The following is a 23,504-nucleotide window of genomic DNA, read 5'->3' as shown; positions in this document are numbered from 1 at the left end:
TGACAGCTTTTTCTTACAAAGGTCGGTTGTTTTTTGGTTTGGTTCATTGAAATAAGGTAGCTGAAGAGACATTTTTTCCATTCAGTCAGGTAAAAGCATAATGTCAGAAGTGGGATTCGAACCCACGCCTCCAGGGGAGACTGCGACCTGAACGCAGCGCCTTAGACCACTCGGCCATCCTGACAGCTTTTTCTTACAAAGGTCGGCTGTTTTTTGGTTTGGTTCATTGAAATAAGGTAGCTGAAGAGACATTTTACATTTTTTCCATTCAGTCAGGTAAAAGCATTATGTCAGAAGTGGGATTCGAACCCACACCTCCAGGGGAGACTGCGACCTGAACGCAGCGCCTTAGACCGCTCTGCCATCCTGACAGCTGCTCCTTACAAAGGTCGGTTGTTTTTTGGTTTGGTTCATTGAAATAAGGTAGCTGAAGAGACATTTTTTCCATTCAGTCAGGTAAAAGCATTATGTCAGAAGTAGGATTCGAACCCATGCCTCCAGGGGAGACTGCGACCTGAACGTAGCACCTTAGACCGCTCGGCCATCCTGACAGCTTTTCCTTACAAAGATCGGTTGTTTTTTGGTTTGGTTCATTGAAATAAGGTAGCTGAAGAGACATTTTTTCCATTCAGTCAGGTAAAAGCATTATGTCAGAAGTGGGATTCGAACCCACTTCTCCAGGAGAGACTGCGACCTGAACGCAGCGCCTTAGACCGCTCGGCCATCCTGACAGCTTTTTCTTACAAAGGTCGGTTGTTTTTTGGTTTGGTTCATTGGTATAAGGTCGCTGAAGAGAATTTTATTCCATTCAGTCAGGGTACTTAGGTTAAAGCATTGTGTCAGAAGTGGGATTCGAACCCACGCCTCCCGGGGAGACTGCGACCTGAACGCAGCACCTTAGACCGCTCGGCCATCCTGACGGCTTTTTCTTAAAAAGGTCGGTTGTTTTTTCGTTTAGTTTATTGTAAGGTAGATGAACAGAATGGTTTCCATCCAGTAAGGGTACTTAGGTTAAAGCATTGTGTCAGAAGTGGGATTCGAACCCACGCCTCCAGGGGAGACTGCTACCTGAACGCAGCACCTTTAGACCGCTCGGCCATCCTGACGGCTTTTTCTTAAAAAGGTCGGTTGTTTTTTGGTTTGATTCATTGAAATAAGGTAGCTGAAGAGACATTTTTTCCATTCAGTCAGGTAAAAGCATTATGTCAGAAGTGGGATTCGAACCCACTTCTCCAGGGGAGACTGCGACCTGAACGCAGCGCCTTAGACCGCTCGGCCATCCTGACGGCTTTTTCTTAAAAAGGTCGGTTGTTTTTTCGTTTAGTTTATTGTAAGGTAGATGAACAGAATTGTTTCCATCCAGTAAGGGTACTTAGGTTAAAGCATTGTGTCAGAAGTGGGATTCGAACCCACGCCTCCCGGGGAGACTGCGACCTGAACGCAGCACCTTAGACCGCTCGGCCATCCTGACACCTTTTCCTTACAAAGGTCGGTTGTTTTTTGGTTTGGTTCATTGAAATAAGGTAGCTGAAGAGACATTTTTTCCATTCAGTCAGGTAAAAGCATTATGTCAGAAGTGGGATTCGAACCCACGCCTCCAGGGGAGACTGCTACCTGAACGCAGCACCTTAGACCGCTCGGCCATCCTGACGGCTTTTTCTTAAAAAGGTCGGTTGTTTTTTGGTTTGATTCATTGAAATAAGGTAGCTGAAGAGACATTTTTTCCATTCAGTCAGGTAAAAGCATTATGTCAGAAGTGGGATTCGAACCCACTTCTCCAGGGGAGACTGCGACCTGAACGCAGCGCCTTAGACCGCTCGGCCATCCTGACGGCTTTTTCTTAAAAAGGTCGGTTGTTTTTTCGTTTAGTTTATTGTAAGGTAGATGAACAGAATTGTTTCCATCCAGTAAGGGTACTTAGGTTAAAGCATTGTGTCAGAAGTGGGATTCGAACCCACGCCTCCCGGGGAGACTGCGACCTGAACGCAGCACCTTAGACCGCTCGGCCATCCTGACACCTTTTCCTTACAAAGGTCGGTTGTTTTTTGGTTTGGTTCATTGAAATAAGGTAGCTGAAGAGACATTTTTTCCATTCAGTCAGGTAAAAGCATTATGTCAGAAGTGGGATTCGAACCCACGCCTCCAGGGGAGACTGCGACCTGAACGCAGCGCCTTAGACCGCTTGGCCATCCTGACGGCTTTTTCTTAAAAAGGTCGGTTGTTTTTTCGTTTAGTTTATTGTAAGGTAGATGAACAGAATTGTTTCCATCCAGTAAGGGTACTTAGGTTAAAGCATTGTGTCAGAAGTGGGATTCAAACCCACGCCTCCAGGGGAGACTGCAACCTGAACTCAGCGCTTTAGACCGCTCGGTCATCCTGACGGCTTTTTCTTACAAAGGTCGGTTGTGTTTTTGGTTTGGTTCATTGGTATTATGTCGCTGAAGAGACATTTTTTCCATTCAGTCAGGTAAAAGCATTGTGTCAGAAGTGGGATTCGAACCCACGCCTCCAGGGGAGACTGCGACCTGAACGCAGCGCCTTAGACCGCTCGGCCATCCTGACGGATTTTTCTTAAAAAGGTTGGTCGTTTTTTGGTTTAATTTATTGTAAGGTAGATGAACAGAATTGTTTCCATTCAGTCAGGGTACTTAGGTTAAAGCATGGTGTCAGAAGTTGGATTCAAAACCACGCCTCCAGGGGAGACTGCAACCTGAACGCAGCGCCTTAGACCGCTTGGCCATCCTGACGGCTTTTTCTTACAAAGGTCGGTTTTTTTTTGGTTTGGTTCATTGGTATAAGGTCGCTGAAGAGACATTTTTTCCATTCAGTCAGGTAAAAGCATTATGTCAGAAGTGGGATTCGAACCCACGCCTCCAGGGGAGACTGCGACCTTTGGTTTGGTTTATTGGTATAAAGTCGCTAAAGAGACATTTTTTCCATTCAGTCAGGTAAAAGCATGTCAGAAGTGGGATTCAAACCGACGCCTCCAGGGGAGACTGCGACCTTTGGTTTGGTTTATTGGTATAAAGTCGCTAAAGAGACATTTTTTCCATTTAGTCAGGTAAAAGCATAATGTCAGAAGTGGGATTCAAACCCACGCCTCCAGGGGAGACTGCAAACTGAACGCAGCGCCTTAGACCGCTCGGCCATCCTGACAGCTTTTTCTTACAAAGGTCGGTTTTTTTGGTTTGGTTCAGTGGTATAAGGTCGCTGAAGAGATTTTTTCCATTCAGTCAGGTAAAAGCATTATGTCAGAAGAGGGATTCGAACCCAGGCCTCCAGGGGAGACTGCTACCTGAACGCAGCGCTTTAGACTTCTCGGACATCCTGACAGCTTTTTCTTACAAAGGTCGGTTGTTTTTTGGTTTGGTTCATTGAAATAAGGTAACTGAAGAGACATTTTTTCCATTCAGTCAGGTAAAAGCATAATGTCAGAAGTGGGATTCGAACCCACGCCTCCAGGGGAGACTGCAACCTGAACGCAGCGCCTTAGACCGCTTGGCCATCCTGACGGATTTTTCTTAAAAAGGTTGGTCGTTTTTTGGTTTAATTTATTGTAAGGTAGATGAACAGAATTGTTTCCATTCAGTCAGGGTACTTAAGTTAAAGCATTGTGTTAGAAGTGGGATTCGAACCCACGCCTCCAGGGGAGACTGAAACCTTAACGCAGCGCCATAGACCGCTTGGCCATCCTGACGGCTTTTTCTTACAAAGGTCGGTTGTTTTTTGGTTTGGTTCATTGGTATAAGGTCGCTGAAGAGACATTTTTTTCCATTCAGTCAGGTTAAAGCATTATGTCAGAAGAGGGATTTGAACCCACGCCTCCAGGAGAGACTGCGACCTGAACGCAGCGCTTTAGACCGCTCGGCCATCCTGACAGCTTTTTCTTACAAAGGTCGGTTGTTTTTTGGTTTGGTTCATTGAAATAAGGTAACTGAAGAGACATTTTTTCCATTCAGTCAGGTAAAAGTATAATGTCAGAAGTGGGATTCGAACCCACGCCTCCAGGGGAGACTGCGACCTGAACTAACCACCTTAGAGCCCTCTGCCATCCTGACGGCTTTTTCTTAAAAAGGTCGGTTGTTTTTTGGTTTGGTTCATTGGTATAATTGGTACATCGGTGATGTGTGTAATGGTGAATAACTCACTACCATTTAGTGCCCTCGCCTTAATGGGCTTAATTAGCGGCTCAGTCTTCGCACTAAAATGTCTCACAAGCCCCCCAGTCTATCAGACTCTCATCTGCACCAGAGTCTATCAGGGCATGGAGGTCTGTGGAAGTGATGCGGTGAATGATTTTTACTGGTGCGAGTTTTCGTGGGGCCGACACTGGAGTCGAAACTTGACTCACCGCTTTGCTCCTTTTTATATTAAGCCTTAATATTTTATGTCAGTGCCGTTCAAACATGAAACAGACTGCAAACTGTTTGTTAAATGCAGTGACTCAGTTATAAGCCTGAATTTTCAGATAAATACATTTTCATACAAATCTTACAGTGTACATGTACAAATTTACTAATTAGTATTTTCCAATTTGAGTTTTAAAAAAATCGCAATTATCAATTTATAGATTTGTATCGGGATTAATCTGTATCGAATCGAATTGCCAGGTACTAGGCAATTCAAAAACGTATTAATCAGAATTTAATGTTTTGACTAGTGAGGTCACATATAAAATATCATTGTCAAGAAATGTTTAAGGTTGACTTCCCCTTTGCCATTTGACAAACATTATATATCAAATGTATCCTGGTGTGTGCATGTATGTGCGGTTTAAAGAAAACTACTAGGGTATCGTTTACCAACCAAGACACTTTATTTGGGTGCCGTTAAACATTAACACACACTTTTTCCTCCACACACAGAGAGGAGCTTTAACTTTTTCAGGTCACGTGCATCATCCTGAAAAGAAGCTTACACACCACAAAACAAGAACGGGGAAGGAACGAGCCGACCACGTCTTCAACGTCTTCATGCATCAAAAGTTTAAAACAGAAAACACACACATGCATGTTTGTGAACAAAAAAACGCACGCATGTGACAGTCAAAGTGAAACGTCAGGCGATCTTCGAGGTTTGGATTTCACGTAAATGGAGGTGTACCCGCTGGGGACGAGGGGACAGAATCTCTTGGTGTGGGCTTTGGCGCCAGTGGCGCCGCACAGTGGACACACGTACTTGCGCAGAAAGGGGCACAGAACGTCGCCAGCACGACTCTTCAGCCAGTGAGAAGTGTAGATCAGTTCAGTCTTCCCGTTTTGCTTACAAAAAGCGCACCGGCTCACGGTCGCACCTGCATGAGGCGGAGGCTCGGGTCTCTGCGGACGTGCGCTCTTCGTGCGATGCCGCGGGGCGATGCTCTCTCTTCTCGAGCCAGAAACAGTCAACCGGCTGCTCCCTCTTCCCGAGCCAGAAACAGTCAACCGCTCCCATTGGCCGCCCACTGAGTGCCGCGCGAAGTAAGAGAAGCCTGGGGTCGGACCTTCAGCACGAGCAGCTGCAGCACCTTTGGCCTCGGACTCGCTTCTTTCTGCAAACGCGTCCATGCGCAGAGACGCGAAAGCCACGGCGATGTCATCGTCCGAGTGTCGAACTGTGGAGGCCGCTGGGCGGGACTGCGTGGAGGTGTTCGCCGTCATGATTTGTCGGATGACATCCGACAGACCCAAGTAGTCTTTCCAAGGCTGGAAATGTTTGCTGTTAGGCTCCATGGTGGTTTTCCAAACCAAATTTCTGAAGTTGTGGCGTTTTCAGACACAACGCAGTCGCAAAGCAAGTGGCAAGCTTACTTTATGCAAAGGAAACTAAAAAAACCAATAACGACCAGGTGTCATGCACGTGCACTAAGCGTGCACATCCAAAGCCTCAAATCATTGCTGGCGAAAAGTACAAATTGCTTAATAAGCACAACAAAAACAAGAGACGTATGGAGGTAAATATGGTGCAAAACTAACTTGTGCAAAAAATTTAATTTGTACCTGTAGAAAAAAGTCTAAATTTGTATCTGTAAAAAAAATGTTTGCCTGTAAAAAAAAAAATTGTATCTGTAAAATAAATTTGTACCTGTAAAAAAAAAAATGTGTATGTGTAAAATTTGTATCTGTAAAAACAAAATTGTACCTGTAAAAGTCATGATTTTTTTTTTTGTATCTGTACAAAAAGTGTAAATTTGTATCTGTAGAAATGACAACTTGTAGTCAAAGAAGTCGCCACTAGGAGTCACAAGTGTTTTTTTTCTGCTGCTGTCCAGTGACGTGAGTTTTGCCCCATTTATCTCGCTACAAAAGGTGCAAAACTGATTCGTACTTGTAGAGCGCCGTGATTTGTACTCGTAGAAGAGGGCGGGCTCTGGAGGATTTGGGCGGGCTAAAGCTCAACCTCATTGGTTGAGCGAACGACCGTGGGTTGAACTCAAATGACACCCATGCACAAGTCCGCAATTCTAAACAAACAGAGTAGCCACACCAGTTTACGCGTCATTTTGGAAGAAGAGGACGTCCCAGGCGTGAACATTTCAACATGGTTGAATATACAAACACCGTGTGGAACAGCTTAAACGTTGGTTGACATGCAGAGCACTCAAAGTGGGCAGAAAGAAAGACCCACGCCTCCATGGGAGACTGCGAACTGAACGCAGCGCATTAGACCGCTCGGCCATCCTGACGGCTTTTTCTTAAAAAGGTCGGTTGTTTTTTGGTTTAATTTATTGTAAGGTAGATGAACAGATTTTTTTCCATTCAGTCAGGGTACTTAGGTAAAAGCATTGTGTCAGAGGTTAGGGGTAATGGTTTTTGATTGTAATGTCATTAAGGAGTCTATAGTCTATACAAGGCCGTAAGGAACCATCCTTTTTCCCCACAAAAAAGAAACCCGCTCCCGCTGGTGATGACGAAGGACAAATCAGTCCAGCCTTCAGGGAAGTTTCGATGTATTCTTTCAGGGCCGCCTTCTCTGGTCCTGAAACAGAATATAGGCGTCCCTTGGGAATGGTGGAACCTGGAATCAGCTCTATGGCACAGTCATAGGTACGATGCGGTGGGAGCGACATGGCTTTGGTCTTGTTGAATACCTCCTGGAGGTGAATTGTGAATGATTTTCACTGGTGTGAGTTTTCGTGGGGCCGACACTGGAGTCGAAACTTGACTCACCGTTTTGGTCCTTTTTGGCTGGCCAGGCGGCGATTTGTCGCGTTTCGTTCCACTCCATTTTCAAACGCCTTCGTAAATGTGTGATATTGCAACGGTTCTCCATCAAATACTGAAATCTCTCGCTTTGGTAAAGCTGCGAGGCTGCAGCGTTGTTATTTCATTTTGCTTCCTCATAATGCCAAGAACATCATCATTTCCACATTACGCGTATTTGTATTTGAGATGGGTTGTTGAGGAAAATACTGCGTGTGAAGTTGGTTCTGTTTTGAACCCAGGTTGATGAACTTTGTTGTATGAGGATGTTTTCCATCATTGTTTGTTATTTTCCGTTTCGCGCCAGTTGCTGGATGGAATCTCGTTGAGACTTGGCTTTTTCCAAATATGAATTCATTCCATCCAAAACCTTTATTGAGCTTTTCCTGCTTGCTGTACTTTGTGTTTTGAGCATGCTTAATTGTGCCATTTTCTCCACACACCACATGACATATGCGCCTACATATGGCATTCTGGGTAATATTGCATTAGTGGAATATCGAGTGAAAATGACATCAGAGTTGATGTCATCTTCAGTCAACAGCAGGTGGCAAAATGGCTGGATAACTCATATTCTACAAATGTAATATTAATCAGTAGAGGTGTTATAAAAAATCGATTTCGGCAATATATCGCGATATTACAGCGTGCAATTCTCGAATCGATTCGATATGCGGCTGAATCGATTTTTAAACATCAATTTTTTTATGGGAATATTCAACATAACGTCTTACTTAGGGTTAGGATTCACATATTAGGCATGAAAGAATATTATATTAATGGAATATTAAGCCTTAATATTTTATGTCAGTGCTGTTCAAACATGAAACAGACTGCAAACTGTTTGTTAAATGCAGTGACTCAGTTATAAGCCCGAAGTTTCAGATAAATAAATAAATGTTCATACAAATCTAACAGTGTACATGTACAAATTTACTAATTAGTATTTTCCAATTTGAGTTTTAAAAAAATCGCAATTATCAATTTATAGATTTGTATCGGGATTAATCGGTATCGAATCGAATTGCCAGGTACTAGGCAATTCAAAAACTTATTAATCAGAATGTAATGTTTTGACTAGTGAGGTCACATATAACATATGATTGTCAAGAAATGTTTAAGGTTGACTTCCCCTTTAAAAACATTATATATCAAATGTATCCTGGTGTGTGCATGCATGTGCGGTTTAAAGAAAACTACTAGGGTAACGTTTGCAACCAAGACACTTTATTTGGGTGCCGTTAAACATTAACACACACTTTTTCCTCCACACACAGAGAGGAGCTTTAACTTTTTCAGGTCACGTGCATCATCCTGAAAAGAAGCTTGCACACCACAAAACAAGAACGGGGAAGGAACGAGCCGACCACGTCTTCAACGTCTTCATGCATCAAAAGTTTAAAACAGAAAACACACACATGCATGTTTGTGAACAAAAAAACGCACGCAGGTGACAGTCAAAGTCAAACGTCAGGCGATCTTCGAGGTCTGGATTTCACGTAAATGGAGGTGTACCCGCTGGGGACGAGGGGACAGAATCTCTTGGTGTGGGCTTTGGCGCCAGTGGCGCCGCACAGTGGACACACGTACTTGCGCAGAAAGGGGCAAAGGACGTCGCCAGCACGATTCTTCAGCCAGTGAGAAGTGTAGATCAGTTCAGTCTCCCCGTTTTGCTTACAAAAAGCGCACCGGCTCACGGTCGCACCTGCATGAGGCGGAGGCTCGGGTCTCTGCGGACGTGCGCTCTTCGTGCGATGCCGCGGGGCGCTGCTCCCTCTTCCCGAGCCAGAAACAGTCAACCGGCTGCTCCCTCCTCCCAAGCCAAAAACGGTCAACCGCTCCCATTGGCCGCCAACTGAGTGCCGCGCGAAGTAAGAGAAGCCTCGGGTCGGACCTTCAGCACGAGCAGCTGCAGCACCTTTGGCCTCGGACTCGCTTCTTTCTGCAAACGCGTCCATGCGCAGAGACGCGAAAGCCACGGCGATGTCATCGTCCGAGTGTCGAACTGTGGAGGCCGCTGGGCGGGACTGCGTGGAGGTGTTCGCCGTCAAGATTTGTCGGATGACATCCGACAGACCCATGTAGTCTTTCCAAGGCTGGAAATATTTGCTGTTACGCTCCATGGTGGTTTTCCAAACCAAATTGCTGAAGTTGTGGCGTTTTCAGACACAACGCAGTCGCAAAGCAAGTGGCTAGCTTACTTTATGCAAAGGAAACTAAAAAAAACAATAACGACCAGGTGTCATGCACGTGCACTAAGCGTGCACATCCAAAGCCTCAAATCATTGCTGGCGAAAAGTACAAATTGCTGAATAAGCACAACAAAAACAAGAGACGCCATCCTGTGGCGCGGTGCCACACTGCGGATTGTTGTCAGGGCTCAGCAGTGCACGTGAACAAGAGCAGACTTTTCGTCGGTGTTGCCAACTTCAATATATTTTTGCTATGGAGGTAAATAAAGTGCAAACGTAACTTGTACCTGTAAAAACAATGTTTTTAGTTGTATTTAAAAAAAAAATACCTGTAGAAAAATGTGTAAATTTGTATCTGTAAAAGTCGTGATTTGTACCTGTAGAAATGACAACACGTTGTTAAAGAAGTCGCCACTAGGAGTCACAAGTGGTGCACCAAATCTCTCGCTACAGATGGCGCTAAACTGATTCGTACTTGTAGAGCTCCGTGATTTGTACTCGTAGAAGAAGAGGGCGGGCTCTGGAGGATTTTGGCGGGCTAAAGCTCAACCTCATTGGTTGAGCGAACGACAGTGGGTTGAACTCAAACGATGCCACGTTTTTATCATTAATATGCACAAATCCGTAATTCCAAACAAACAAGAGTAGCCACATCAATTTACGCGTCATTTTGGAAGAAGAGGACGTCCCAGGCGTGAACATTTCAACATGGTTGAATATACAAACACCGTGTGGAACAGCTTAAACGTTGGTTGACATGCAGAGCACTCAAAGTGGGCAGAAAGAAAGAAGTTTTAGTATGAAGGTAAGATTTATTGTACGATCATAGCTCGTAATCCGGTGCTCGCTAGCTCATCTCATGTTGGTAATTGTCACGATTTTCATTTCAAGATTTAAAGCCTACCTTTGGACTGTGACTTTCTGTCCTGAATGCATTTCCTTTTACCTGGGCCATTTGTATTGTCAGAGCTGAGACCGTGTAAACATACGATCAATAGCTTGTCCCTGCACTTCTTTAATGTCTTCAAAAAAAACTACCTGTATACTTAAACTGAGATATATTAAACTCGACACCCTTTCATAAGGTGTGAGTTCATGACATATTTGCCGTTTTTATTTCAAAATCTTATACAGTACACACAGTATCCCACGTGTTGTTAAAACAAATGTTGCAGTGAAATTCAAATGGTCCTTCTTAACACTTGTAAACATACACATTGGCAAATAAAAATAATGCAAAGGGGTCGAGGTCGTTTATGAACAATGTCTGTGTCTATCAGTATTACCACTATTTCTGATATTAAGATGTGACAAAATCTTCGTTTTTTTCTGGCTAACAAAGCTAAACGTTTAACCGATTTACGTATAATGTCAGTGACTGTGTTTCGATAATGACCCAGCAAGGAAGCTATGATTATTTTTTTATTGTATGAATATGCTGACCCGACCATTCTGTTGCACAGATGCCAGCATGCAGTCAATCAAAGCTACTTCTTGATCCATCTCTAGACGGTGGCACATGGTGTGGCATCAAACCTGCTTCAAAGCGGCTGTGAAGTCCAACAAATAGAATTTCACTGCAATCACCTTTGGGAAAGTGAAGAAATTATGCTTTCTAAATGTCTTCCAATTTTGAGTTTGAAATGTTAAAGGAGTACAATTTAATCCATATTTAGAGTTATTTGAAATAGTCAGATCAAATAACAACATGTATCATTCAATAAACAATATTGTGCATCATTTGAAATGTTGTACTTGATGTCCACAGCATCCATTGCTGTGGTTGTGTCAACCTTGATTTGAAGATCAGAGGGTGGTATTCCATCAACGCAGCTAAAGAAAGCGAGGCTCATCCAAAAAAAGCCAGGCTGGAAGTAAACACCATAGTTGTTCCACTAACCCATTCCAGCCGCGTCTAATCAAGGCTAACGTAAGCCAGGCTTGCATAGCCTGGCTTTGTACACGCTCTCGGGGTAGACAAGAAGCCCCGATGAGTCGATAGGCGAAATTGCGATCAATGATGTCAAAAGACAGCAAAACGAGAGCAGTGTTATTCTCACAAACAGAACAACTTTTGACGTTGTTTGACAAACAGCTAAACTAAGTTTGACAGTTAACCTGCTCCGGAGCAGGTTAGGTCTGCAGCATACATTTCCATGGTTACCGAGTCGGCATTCACATAAACCACATTGACGGAATGGAACACTGACTTAAAATGAGCCAGGTTTATTGAAATGAGCCAGCCTTTTCTGCAGCATAAATCACCATGGTTACTGAGTTGGAATTTATATAACACAAAAGCCGGGTTCAGCGAAATAAAACCGTCTTTTCCTTAATCCGGCTTGATGGAATACCCCCTCCCAGGTGTCATTTCCTGTCTCTCGGCTGCTTGCTGATGGAGTGGGTCATCCTTTTCACTGATGCTTCAGCAGTTGTCTCCAGCAGTTGTCTCCACCTTCTGAGGAAGATTTTGAAACGTATGAGATTATTCTCATTTAACTAAAAATAAATCAACTAACATTTGACCTAGTTACTTTTGTTAAAGTAGCTAGGTGACAGTGACACTGCTCACATCGTAGTGATACAGATAGACTAGCATTTCAAAAGCAGAATAGCCAATAGTTATTTTCAAATAAGAGTAATGTTACATTGGAAAATTAAACTTAAGTAGAAATTAAAAGAGCAGAAAAAATACTTGCACAAATATTTGAGTACTGTGAGTGATGAGTAAACTAAGAGTGAAGAGCCTTTTTTTTTTTTTTTACTTTGCAAAGCATACATTGCAAAAATACTGACATTTATCAAGAAATTGTAATATTTAAAATAAAATGATTAAACACAGGGGATAAAGGGTTGAGGTTAACATACCTGTAGCGGCTTTAAAGATTCGTTTGCAGTGAAAACGTTTTGTTTTCATTTTATTATGATCGTAAGAGTACATATACTTGAATATAATGTTAGTCAAATACAAGTAGCTGAGTACTGTCCACTTTTGGTTATAGGTTTAGGTTATCTTGTAAACATTCAATAGGGTTCTGTAGCTCTATAGTAATTTTCACATCTAAGCACTAAGCAGCAGTTTATGAGGTATTTTTTAGATTTTTTTTTTTTTTTTTTTACAGGTACCAGTTACTTTTGTACCATATTTACCTCCATACTATCTTTATACACCATGGTGATTTGTGAATGCACCAAAAAAGACCTCGACCCCTTTGCATTATTTTTTATTTGCCAATGTGCATGTTTACAAGTGTTAAGAACGGCCATTTGAATTTCACTGCAAAACTTGTTTTAACAACACGTGGGATACTGTGTGTACTATATAAGATTTTGAAATAAAAACGGCAAATATGTCATCATGAACTCACATCTTATGAAAGGGTGTCGAGTTTAATATATCTCAGTTTAAGTATACAGGTAGTTTTTTGAAGACATTAAATAAGTGCTGGGACAAGCTATTGATCGTATGTTTACACGGTCTCAGCTCTGACAATACAAATGGCCCAGGTAAAAGGAAATGCATTCAGGACAGAAAGTCACAGTCCAAAGGTAGGCTTCAAATCTTGAAATGAAAATCGTGACTTCAATGTGTTCAGTTTTCGTGACAATTAACAAAATTAGATGAGCAAGCTAGCATCGGATTACGAGCTATGATCGTACAATAAATATTACCTTCATACAAAAACTTCTTTCTTTCTGCCCACTCTGCATGTCAACCAACGTTTAAGCTGTTCCACACGGTGTTTGTATATTACTAAAAAATAAAAAAATGTTTACAGGTACAAGTTACTTTTGCACCATATTTACCTCCATATTTTGCTGTATGCTTCGAAGCATTCTAGCAACTAAATAAAAGTGGGGAAGGATAGCATCACTGTGACAATCAGGCCTATGACGTGTGATATCTTGGAAATACGTTTAAAAATGTATATATATTCCATGAATAAACAATATTTGTCACGGGAAATTAATTCCAGCAGGACCACTAAAACAATAGCAAATTTCCCTTGTTTGTTGATTAATCGCGCTGACCCGTGAACTACTTCTCGAGATTGAAGGCTTCATACGTCACAATGACGTCACTTCTGAACATTTTCAGAATCCTGTTTTTACGTTAGTATTTTTCTTTGTCGTCATTTGATGGAGCCAGCGACTAAAGATTACGCCACGCATAAGGCATATCACAAATGCACCGTCTGCGCAGCCCTCTTTACGCTTGAAACGGGTTTAGTGCCTTGTTTTTAGAAGTGGAGAGTAACTGTGAGGAACGAGTTTGCGACGAGTCCGTGAACGCGGCGTGACGCTCTGCTGGCCAGAGCCGGTAGCGCAGCCGTGGCTCCGCGCTGGGACTGGTCCTTTTGCAGCCATTTTCTGTCCAACCAAACAGCCGTCTCAGAAAGGTAACCAACCAGGGCTTCATTGTAGGTCTGTGTCTGGCTCCGGCCAATGATTGCTAACCGATTCCTCGTTAGCTCAAATGGAAATGTCCGTCAGCCGGCTCATTTTGTTATCTTGTCGTCCGCTCGCCAGGAAGTATCTCCCCGGCGAAACTTGATAATTGTCAGTTAAAACGAGGGCTCGGGCCGCCGCCACGTTCTTCCCCGACAAAGAAACAGGGCCGACGCTTTGGCTACCGTGGATGTGAAATGTCCATTTACGCAATGGACGCCGTGTGTGCGTGCGGGTTTGCCTACCGAAGGTAACGGAAGGCCGAATTGCCGGCTTAATCCTGCAATACAACAACTTGTTATTTTTCAATCAGGCAAATTTTCGCAAACTACTGTTTGTTTGTTTTCGCGAGTGAGCTAGCTGCTAGTTAGCATGCTGTAGCTACAGCAGCCGTGCTTTTCGCGGGTCTTTTTGTGCACTATTTGCAAAACAAACGCAATGCTTAAAACAGAAAAGAAAATAAGCTTAATTTCCAAATGGGGCGATATTTCTTCGGCGATGGGTGCGGTCAGTTGACAAGCATTTAATTTTAAATGGCTACATCTGAATGACACACTTTGCTAACCTTTTGTTCACCAATGACCGTAACCGGCTGCAGTCATTTATCCTTGTCTTGATTTTTTTCACAACCGTGCATGTTTTCTCCATCCTAGGTTTATTGTTGTGCATTATATGTTGCTGAGCTCTCGGTACAATGATGTGCATGCACAAATGGCAAATAACTGATTTATATTTAAAACGTATCATGAATATAGTTAGTATATTGTAACTCTCCTGTCTAGCATCATCACTAATTGTGGCAGTCTACTTCCATGCACAACCAATTCAGCTCTCATAGTGTATGCCAGTTGAGCACATTTAATATTTAAGGTAACAATGCGTGTTTGTGGCTTCTCCAGATGGACGGAGACAGTGCCACGACCGACGCCTCGCAGCTGGGCATGGCTGGGGAGTACATCCCGTCCTCGCACTATGTGCTGCAGCAAGATGGTAAATACGTTTGAACCTCGGTCTTGTCTTTGAAACCGGAGCTGACATGGTAGTCCAATGTAAACATTCCCAACTGTTTCTAATCTTGTAGATGACGGTGACGAAAGTATGAATGACCATGACGACGGTGGCGTGAAGGAGAACTATAGAGAGCAGGATATCTATCTCCCCATCGCCAACGTGGCTCGCATCATGAAGAATGCCGTCCCGCAAACGGGAAAGGTTCGTTCCCCCGGGGCCGGAATCGCTTACATCCCGCGGCGCGTTTAGAAAACCACCGCGACAATCCGTCTCCCGTCGGCAGATCGCGAAGGACGCCAAGGAGTGCGTGCAGGAGTGCGTGAGCGAGTTCATCAGCTTCATCACGAGCGAGGCGAGCGAGCGCTGCCACCAGGAGAAGCGCAAAACCATCAACGGCGAGGACATCCTGTTCGCCATGTCCACGCTGGGCTTCGACATGTACGTGGAGCCACTCAAACTCTACTTGCAGAAGTTCCGAGAGGTGAGAGACAATGCGCAAACGGCTGCTTATTTATTTATTATCATTATTATTACAATTACTCATAGGGCTGCACCGCTGCAGCTATCCAAAAAAATGTTTTTATCAGCCAATCAAGAGTAATTGGATAAATATTGATTTTGTATTACTCAGGTTAATGACTGGGTGTAAACTGGCTAACTACCAGATCAGTGGCTCTAGTGGTAGAGTGTCCGCCCTAAAGACTGGGAGTTTGTGGGTTCAAAACCCCGGCCAGGTCATTCCGCCGGGTTATTATGATACATAACATTTAATAGGCTGCATTTGTTTACTCACCAGGCAATGAAAGGGGAGAAGGGCATGCCCGGCGTGTCTGTGGGCGATAGCCTCGGAGAGGAGCTCACGGACGATAGCTTCGGTAAGTTTGCCTTTAAAATATATATATATTTTTTTGTACCGCCGCTATTTTTCAAAGTAAATTTCGTTGAACAATTTGGTCATTTTGCAGCCAACCCTCTCCCAGCAGGAATTATAACAGCCGATGGTCAGCAGCAAAATGTCATGGTGTACACCACCTCATATCAACAGGTATGCGAGCAACGTTTTCTTAAATAACACGCATGTAATAATGCTACACTTGATGGCCTTCCGCACAGTGAGCGTTCCATAATATTCCGCTTGTACTTGTCGTGCAGATTCCCACCGTACAGCAGATCCAGTTCTCATGACAAGGCCTCACCACCACCTCCAGCGTGAAAAAGTGGCCGGCGCTTGACAGATGAAGCGGGCACGGGTGGGAAAAGGCCATGGAGGAAGATGGACAGGGTGCCGGCGTCTGCTGCGGCAACCATTCATGTACAGATAAAATCAATACCTGTTGAGTAGGCAGTAGTTTCGAGTCCTGCTTCATCACATTAACAAAGGTCTAACGTAGCGATGCACGATAATGCTATTTTCGACCGATACTGATAAACCAGTCAATTAGAAAGTGCCGACGTCGATAACCGATACGTAAGACGATAATTATTTGTAAAGTTAACTTGAGTACAAATATACTTTAGTGTGGATTCGATTCGATTAATCCCGGTACAAATCTATGAATTGATTATTGCGATTTATTAACTCAAATTTATATAACTCAAATTTAGAAAACACAAATCAATAGTGTTAATCCCAACCCTAAGTAAGACGTTTTGTTGAACATTCCCTTAAAAAATTGATGTTTAAAAATCGATTCGGCCGCATATCGAATGGTTTCGAGAATTGCGCGCTGTAATATCTTGCCGAATCGATTTTTTCTAACACCCCTATACTTTAGTCTTTCAATAAGTCTTAACATGTTAAAAATACATTGTTAAGCACCATGAAGCTGAATTTGATTGATATCTCTGCTTCAAAGACAACCAGTAACTCATTGTCATGTTTTAAAAATGCAACACAGAAAAGAAAGCCCACACTGGCGATATTGCCATGATACATCTTTTGCGAACACGAGGTCGCGCACATTATGACATCACAAATATGCGACACAACCATAGCAGAGGGGAAGGGTTGAGGAGTTGGGCACAACCTGAGCCGCAAACACAACAGGTGGACCAACGTGGCAAGTCTATTATTATCTGCAAATTTCTTTATTATCTGGTTTATATGTATGATGTCAAATTGTTTGATAATTATCGTCAGATTTCTTTATGATCCGTTTGACGTCAAATTGGTCGATAATTGCCGATAATTATCGGTCACCGATATTATCGTGCATCCCTAGTCTATCTGTGTGGTACCAAATGCTTAGGATTTCAAGCAAACTACTTGGGCGTGTTTTTTATTTGAAAACATTATCTTCACGTGATGTAATTATTGATCAAACTCCTTCGGTGCATGCATGTGTAGTAGCGTGTTTGCTTTGATACTTTTTTTTTTTTTCCCCTCTGGAAAAGTGAGGCGTGAAGTAGTGGGCTACCACAAGTGTATTTTTTTTTTGCCACTTGTCGCGGAATTTACTTCAAGATGGAGAGCGCTTTTGTTTTGTTCCGTTTGGTGTAAATTCACCCACTTAATGTGCTCGTATTTCCCAATTCATTTGAATAAATTCAAATGTGTGACGTGTGTGAACTTGACAGTATTTTTATTTATAGAATAACGCCCCAAATAAAATTTAAGTTGTAATTTTCCCCTCTGTTGTGTCTCATTCTTTCATCTTGTTCCTGTATTCGTCCATGTATGGTTGAATCTCAATCCACACCTGGAAGCAGTCACATAATTCACATATATATACTATATGTTTATCTTCAATATTGAGTTCTTGAGTTTGTTTGGGTCAAACTTGCCTTTTGCTGCCTGAGGAGCGCATGTGCCGCCTCGATATCAGAGCTCATGATGCGGTCTTTTCCCAAGCACTGGGGAGAAGACAATTTGTTAGCCTAAAAGCATTTTTAACATAAATCAACTGGTCTAGAAAGGCATGACTGGCTTCATGATGAAATGTGAAGACTATTTGTTTCGTAACAAAGTAAATTAAGATTATTTGAAATTATGATGTCAGGCGGAATCCTTGTACCTTCAAAATCATCACTTTTCAGGAGACCCCAAAAACGGCATTTTTGTTCAACTTTTAACATTGCATGGTCAAGAGCCAGCCATTTTCAAGATCTTAGATTGGGCAATAATTTGTATAAAAAAAATATCACCCCCACGTGTGGATTTAACAATAGTATAGATTTGACAAAAAATATTACAGGTAAATTTAGAGAAAAGTGTGACATAGGAGGTTTTGGCCCGAAATACTGTAGTGTAGCTGTTTCTCCTCTAAAATTGCACAATGGAAATTTATTAACTCATTCACTGCCATTGACGACTATGGATGTCAAAAATTCATGAGAACTATTTCTATTAGTTAAAAAAAAAAATCCCATTTCATTAGATTTTTTATGAAAACCTAGAAAAAAATCATTGTAAATTTATAGCATATAAAAATTTGTGATTAATCGTGAGTTAACTAGTGAAGTCTACATTTAGAACAGATATCAAATTTGTGATCAAAAGAGTTAACTAGTGAAGTCATGCGATTAATTATGATTAAAAAATGTAATCGCCCGACGGCCCTAATTTTTATTAAAATTTTCTTCTTTAAAAAAAAAAAGATTATTAAAAAATTGTTTTTTAAATAATTAAAATTACTTTAAGAAGAAGAAAATATTACAAAAAATTAGGGGCATCAGGCGATTTTTTTTCATAATTAGTCGCATGACTTCACTAGTTAACTCACAATTAATCACAAATTTTATATCTGTTCTAAATTTACAATAAAAAAAAGTCTAGGTTTTCATACTCTTGTTAGCAAAAGTGGAAAAAAATGTTAAACAAATAGAAATAGTTAAAATGAATTTTTGACGTCTATAGCCGTCAATGGCAGTAAATGAGTTAATTTTACATTTGACTTTCATTTCATAACAATTGGCTCGTTTCAAATACATTAATTTCAAATGTTATCATTTTAAATTGTGAATGAATTATCAACTGTATCATTGAAGCAAACTATTCATTTATCCCATTTGATCCATTGGTTAGTACATTTATTTTTATTGTAAATAAAGAAATTGTGAAAGCGCATCTGCCTGTTTGAAATCAAATGTGGCCCTTAAGGACAAAGGTTTGCCCACCTCTGTGCTAATACTTGCGGTGCAGTGTGGGATCACGAAGCCTCCATCTTTGACCAGGAAGGCCGGCAGCTCGCCGAGAGCCGGGTTCATCAGCCTTTCGATCCTCCTCTCGCTTAAATTGGCCAGCTCGTGCACACCGATGGCCAGGTAGTCCAGCGCCTGAAACGGCACAAATGGAGGTATAGTAAAGTCAAAGGATTTGATTGGATTGATGTTGTGCTTGGAAAGAAATTGCTCAATTACTGCCCAAACTTCATCATGCATATTATTTCACATAATATTCTTACTTGCCAACCCAAACAGAATTTACGGATCGGATGCATCATTGGCTATGACATCATCGTACCTTAGCAGGATACTCTCCATGGAAATTCCCTCCAGATATGATCTCCCCGCTCTCTGCAAACACCAGCTGAAGTCAAGTTCAGGATCCAGCATGCAGGTTTGAGTTCATGGAGTGAAAATACTTCTACCCTGTGGACATACTGTGAATTACAGCCAGCCAGGTGCAAAGGAGGTTTTTGGGTTAGGCTGACCACGTTGAGTTAATCATGTACAGTACTTGTAAAGTATATAATAAATAAAAAGATATGTAAAACACAAAAAGTATATACAGTTCATGCATTATTAACTCATTCACTGCCATTGACGGCTATAGACGTTTTGGTTAACCAAAATACTACAAATAGAGATTGTGTCTCACTAATTGTGCATGTGGTTACTATTGCAACTGGCAATGTGTGTGCGTATAAAACCCTACAGGCGACAACATGATGGGATTTAAAAGGTGGCGGTGTACCGTTGAAGGCCTTGATAATGGCATCAAGGGTTTCCATGGAGATGCCACTGTAGCCTTTTGCCAGTATGTTGATCCTCTCCACGCTCAGCGGAGGCCCCACACCTACGCACGCACGCGCACGCACACACACACATACACACACAGCAAGTTACGGGCTTTAAGACTAAATACCTTTGCCTTCCCTTATAAAGCCATCAATCACTGCTCTGCATTTATTGACTTTGTCCACTGCCTCTGGGGTTAACTGAGGGGAGGGGGTGGAGTCAAATGAAAAATCTGGGCGGGGGTGGTGGGGGCGTGGGTGGTCAGTTAAGTATATAATCACTTTTTGGACTGATTATAAAAATATGTGTTTAATCTGGAAATGTGGCACTTTGATTTCAACATACAGTATGCTTATATATGGAATTATTTATTGGCATTTCATCTCTGATTTATTTAAATTTAGGAAAATAAATAAATAAATAAAGAAAGAAAACAGGCAGAATTTTAAAATCCCATAGATTTTAACATGAAAAAAAGGTGTAGATTTTATTTGAAATATTTTTCATGCTCTTATTTTTTTTTTTAATTACTGATTAATATGTTTATATTATTTTATTTTAAATTGTGTAGATTTTATTGTAGAGCCCCAGCAGTCTCCACAGCCCCGTTCAAATGCCAAGGGTTTTGTGACCAAGCCAAAATAAAGCTTTCCACCGTTCGGAAAAGTATACTAGAACATCAGAACATTATTTGGGGTTTATCAGTGGCATTTTAAATGGTCGCAGGTGTGCGCTGACTCCCATTTCAAATGGGTTTGAATGAGATTAATTGTGAACATGTTCTGGTTATAAGACAACCGTGTACACACGTGTTATTTTTACTTCCCCTCTTGAAAAGATTAGGATTTTTCCCCCCCAATTGAGTTGTGTACAGTAGGTTATGGGAAATGTTTTGAAACCTGCCATTTTAACACAGTGTGAAGTATGAAGCTGCAAAGCACTCATTATCTTGATCTTGGTGAAAATCTAGTAAATAAATGAGCGAACTCACCTTTATTTTGAACAAACCTCGGCCCAAAGCTACCAGATTTGCTGTTGTCGGACTGTTGCCATCCACAGAGAGAAACTGGCAAGACCCACATAAAACAAAATTAAAAAAAAGAATAATATGATTTTCAGATTACATTTGTGTATAAATAACAAGAAACACACATTCTGTAGGCTCCGGAGACGGTTGCCTATTTCAAAGCAAGTCAAAGAAGTAGAAAGAAAAGACTTCCAAAGAGACACAAAAGCCTTACTTTAAATCAATCCCACAAGATGAGCTATTGTTTTGATATTTGATACACTGATTTGTGGAAGTGACATTTAACATGTAAGTACGTGGATGCAAGCAACTTAAATGTCATATTTCCTGTTCGTTCCCCTCCTTGTCGCTCCCCCGGGACAAACACTGCAAGTGGACTGAAGTAACTTAAATATTTATTAAAATTCCTCTAGGCGGTCCTTCCTCACTGCCCCTGGGACGCAACCGCACTTCCTCCTATAGAACCACAGGAACCGCTCTTGGACTTTTTGCTCGGGAAGCCTCCATTTGCAGCTTCCTGAGCCGCACCCACTTGAGGAATACACGACCCACTTCGGTGTCTCCCCACGCCACTAGCGGACGGACTACACAGTGCCAGAGCGTGTCACGCAAACCAGCTGTGCATCTATCTTGTGTCTGAAGAGTTTCCTTTCTTTTCAAACGTTTTAACACATCACTCAACATCAGGCCGCCTGTCTGCTTGCAACCCCTCCCATCCCCTTCTTGTGTTCGTATCACACTATAAATAACAGCAAACTACGCCTGAGTTCAAGTTGTTACCGCATTTATTCATCGTGGACAGGATCTTCTCCTCTAAACAGTAACAAAAGTACCATGAAACATCTGGAAATAACAGCAAATCTGTCAGAATGCAAAATTGTGCGTCAACAGCCCCCCATCAGGTCACCTCACCGTAACTCATTCACTGCCATTGACGGCTATAGACGTCAAAAAATTCATTTGAACTATTTCTATTAGTTTGACATTTTTTTCCACTTTTGTTAACAAGAGTATGAAAACCTAGGATTTTTTTTTAAATTGTACATTTAGAACAGACATAACATTTGTGATTAATCGTGAGTTAACTATTGAAGTCATGCGATTAATTACGACGCCTGACGCGATAAAAAAAAAAAGATTATTAAAAATGAGTGGCGTCAGGTAATTAAAATGTTTTAATTGTAATTTATCGCATGACTTCACTAGTTAACTCACGATTAGTCACAAATTTTATATCTGTTCAAAAATGTACAATCAAAAAAATTCTAGGTTTGCATACTCTTGTTAACAAAGTGGAAAAAGATGTTAAACTAATAGAAACAGTTCAAATGAATTTTGGACGTCTATAGCCGTCAATGGCAGTGAATGAGTTAATGTTGTCCATCAGGATAAGCAAAAGTTCAACTTTATTTCGGGTTAATCAGTTAGTTAACAGTTAAATACTGACTACCATTTAACAGGAGGTCTAATGGCACGAGTTAATTTTCAACACATACACATTCCCAAATTTAAAAGCAACAGGCCACCAATGCACATTTTCTCAAATTAAATGAGTGGACTGAATAAAGAGATCATTAAGATCATTACAAAGAAATAGCAAATAGCAAGTCTCGTTAATACAATTTCACCTGCTTAGCTCTTTCAAAGTACCACTTTCATGACCAACATTAAAAAACTGTTGCTTTGTAGGCCCGAGTATTCATCAAAAATGAGACAAAGAAGTTTTTTTTCTTAAAAATTATTCATATCATCAGCATAATATTTTTGTTAGCCACTGCCACATTACACACAGTTTGAAAATAAACACTGCGCTTAAATACAGCAAAAATAATTAAAAAAGAAATAAATAAAAAATTAAAAACACACACACACACTTAAAGGATTTAGTTGAAATATACTGCACATAAAGATTAATAAAAAAGAAATACAATTTGAAAAAAAAAACACTTTTAAATGCAAAAGCATTATAACGAAAAGTTGCATACAATTAATTCAGTGATTCTTTGGCATACCACTAGAGGGAGCCCCGCATACGACAGCAAATCCTTGCAGTACTACATTTAACCATTTCCAGATGAGCCTTACTATTAGCCATTCAAATTTGCCGTCTCAAGAAAAAAAAAAAAGTCGTCAGAAAACCAAGTATATGTACCATCTGCGACGAACATGGAACTGCTGTTAAGATGCGTGGCCGTGAAAAGAGTCAGGCATTCATCGGACAAAACAGTGGACGTCTGCTGTGGATCTTGCCAACAGTTTGCGGTGATAGCGCCTGCAGATAAGCGAGCTCGCCATCAGCCAAAGATAGAGGCATCACTCTGTCACTGATTCCTCGGAGGTCTCTCGGCCCAATAGCGTTCTGGTGAATGCTATCCTATACGCGCACATCACCTCCTCCCTCACTTTTGACCCTATCTGCTCTGGTGCGTGGCAACGTGACCCCGAAATAGGAGAACTGACAGCTAAGCGCCCCACAGTCAAAGCAGAGGCAGAGGAAAGTCGCATCTGCTTCAACCCAGAACTCCCTGACACAACTTTTTTTTTTCTTTTTTTTCTTCACCTCCCTTAAACACACGCGCACACTCCTTAATGCTCCAGATGCCGCTCCACTTGGTACCAGGCCTCTGATAACAAGGCGTGGAGTGTTCTGCATCCCATCATTACTCGGCGCGTCCTCCCACACTG

The 23,504-nt window shown here is 41.7% G+C and overlaps 4 protein-coding genes and 10 non-coding genes across 16 annotated transcripts; 1 reads left to right on the top strand and 13 right to left on the bottom strand.

Annotated features, from left to right (window-relative positions):
- Positions 1–101: 101 nt before the first annotated feature.
- On the bottom strand, positions 102–184 carry trnal-cag (transfer RNA leucine (anticodon CAG)). The gene has a single exon. It is a non-coding gene; the product is annotated as a tRNA-Leu (tRNA).
- Positions 185–288: 104 nt separating this feature from the next.
- On the bottom strand, positions 289–371 carry trnal-cag (transfer RNA leucine (anticodon CAG)). The gene has a single exon. It is a non-coding gene; the product is annotated as a tRNA-Leu (tRNA).
- Positions 372–837: 466 nt separating this feature from the next.
- Positions 838–920, bottom strand: trnal-cag (transfer RNA leucine (anticodon CAG)). The gene has a single exon. It is a non-coding gene; the product is annotated as a tRNA-Leu (tRNA).
- A 283-nt stretch (positions 921–1,203) lies between these two features.
- On the bottom strand, positions 1,204–1,286 carry trnal-cag (transfer RNA leucine (anticodon CAG)). Its single transcript has one exon. It is a non-coding gene; the product is annotated as a tRNA-Leu (tRNA).
- Positions 1,287–1,388: 102 nt separating this feature from the next.
- On the bottom strand, positions 1,389–1,471 carry trnal-cag (transfer RNA leucine (anticodon CAG)). The gene has a single exon. It is a non-coding gene; the product is annotated as a tRNA-Leu (tRNA).
- Positions 1,472–1,748: 277 nt separating this feature from the next.
- trnal-cag (transfer RNA leucine (anticodon CAG)) lies at positions 1,749–1,831 on the bottom strand. The gene has a single exon. It is a non-coding gene; the product is annotated as a tRNA-Leu (tRNA).
- Positions 1,832–1,933: 102 nt separating this feature from the next.
- Positions 1,934–2,016, bottom strand: trnal-cag (transfer RNA leucine (anticodon CAG)). The gene has a single exon. It is a non-coding gene; the product is annotated as a tRNA-Leu (tRNA).
- Positions 2,017–2,113: 97 nt separating this feature from the next.
- Positions 2,114–2,196, bottom strand: trnal-cag (transfer RNA leucine (anticodon CAG)). The gene has a single exon. It is a non-coding gene; the product is annotated as a tRNA-Leu (tRNA).
- A 283-nt stretch (positions 2,197–2,479) lies between these two features.
- trnal-cag (transfer RNA leucine (anticodon CAG)) lies at positions 2,480–2,562 on the bottom strand. The gene has a single exon. It is a non-coding gene; the product is annotated as a tRNA-Leu (tRNA).
- Positions 2,563–3,429: 867 nt separating this feature from the next.
- Positions 3,430–3,512, bottom strand: trnal-cag (transfer RNA leucine (anticodon CAG)). Its single transcript has one exon. It is a non-coding gene; the product is annotated as a tRNA-Leu (tRNA).
- A 1,282-nt stretch (positions 3,513–4,794) lies between these two features.
- Positions 4,795–5,809, bottom strand: LOC147159824 (nanos homolog 3-like). Its single transcript, XM_086059816.1, has one exon. The coding sequence runs from the start codon at positions 5,709–5,711 to the stop codon at positions 5,046–5,048; it is 666 nt and encodes a 221-aa protein (XP_085915942.1). The 5' UTR covers positions 5,712–5,809; the 3' UTR covers positions 4,795–5,045.
- Positions 5,810–8,386: 2,577 nt separating this feature from the next.
- On the bottom strand, positions 8,387–9,513 carry LOC147159823 (nanos homolog 3-like). Its single transcript, XM_086058262.1, has one exon. It carries the CDS (start codon positions 9,302–9,304, stop codon positions 8,645–8,647), a length of 660 nt encoding a protein of 219 aa, XP_085914388.1. The 5' UTR covers positions 9,305–9,513; the 3' UTR covers positions 8,387–8,644.
- A 4,098-nt stretch (positions 9,514–13,611) lies between these two features.
- On the top strand, positions 13,612–17,460 carry nfyba (nuclear transcription factor Y, beta a). Of its 3 annotated transcripts, none has more exons than XM_086058263.1 (7): positions 13,612–13,773; positions 14,722–14,812; positions 14,904–15,034; positions 15,117–15,314; positions 15,630–15,708; positions 15,799–15,878; positions 15,986–17,460. In XM_086058263.1, the coding sequence occupies exons 2-7, from the start codon at positions 14,722–14,724 to the stop codon at positions 16,016–16,018; spliced, it is 612 nt and encodes a 203-aa protein (XP_085914389.1). In that variant the 5' UTR covers positions 13,612–13,773; the 3' UTR covers positions 16,019–17,460. The 3 variants fall into 3 exon arrangements, with proteins under 3 accessions (XP_085914389.1, XP_085914390.1, XP_085914391.1); XM_086058264.1 differs by having other exon boundaries at positions 13,723–13,798; XM_086058265.1 differs by lacking the exon at positions 13,612–13,773 and adding an exon at positions 13,807–14,072.
- On the bottom strand, positions 16,896–23,269 carry LOC147159821 (histidine ammonia-lyase-like). The gene is made up of 7 exons (XM_086058266.1): positions 22,972–23,269; positions 20,784–20,858; positions 19,749–19,850; positions 19,296–19,348; positions 18,950–19,108; positions 17,618–17,686; positions 16,896–17,532 (listed from the first exon to the last, which is right to left on the bottom strand). The coding sequence occupies exons 1-7, from the start codon at positions 22,985–22,987 to the stop codon at positions 17,476–17,478; spliced, it is 531 nt and encodes a 176-aa protein (XP_085914392.1). The 5' UTR covers positions 22,988–23,269; the 3' UTR covers positions 16,896–17,475.
- Positions 23,270–23,504: the final 235 nt, after the last annotated feature.

The sequence above is a fragment of the Leptonotus elevatus genome, chromosome 17 (genome assembly GCF_054856555.1).
Source record: "Leptonotus elevatus isolate MCC_2025b chromosome 17, RoL_Lele_1.0, whole genome shotgun sequence".
Classification (NCBI taxonomy): domain Eukaryota; kingdom Metazoa; phylum Chordata; class Actinopteri; order Syngnathiformes; family Syngnathidae; genus Leptonotus; species Leptonotus elevatus.
Note: the sequence above shows the minus strand (reverse complement) of the source record. Positions and strands in the feature narration are given on the sequence as shown.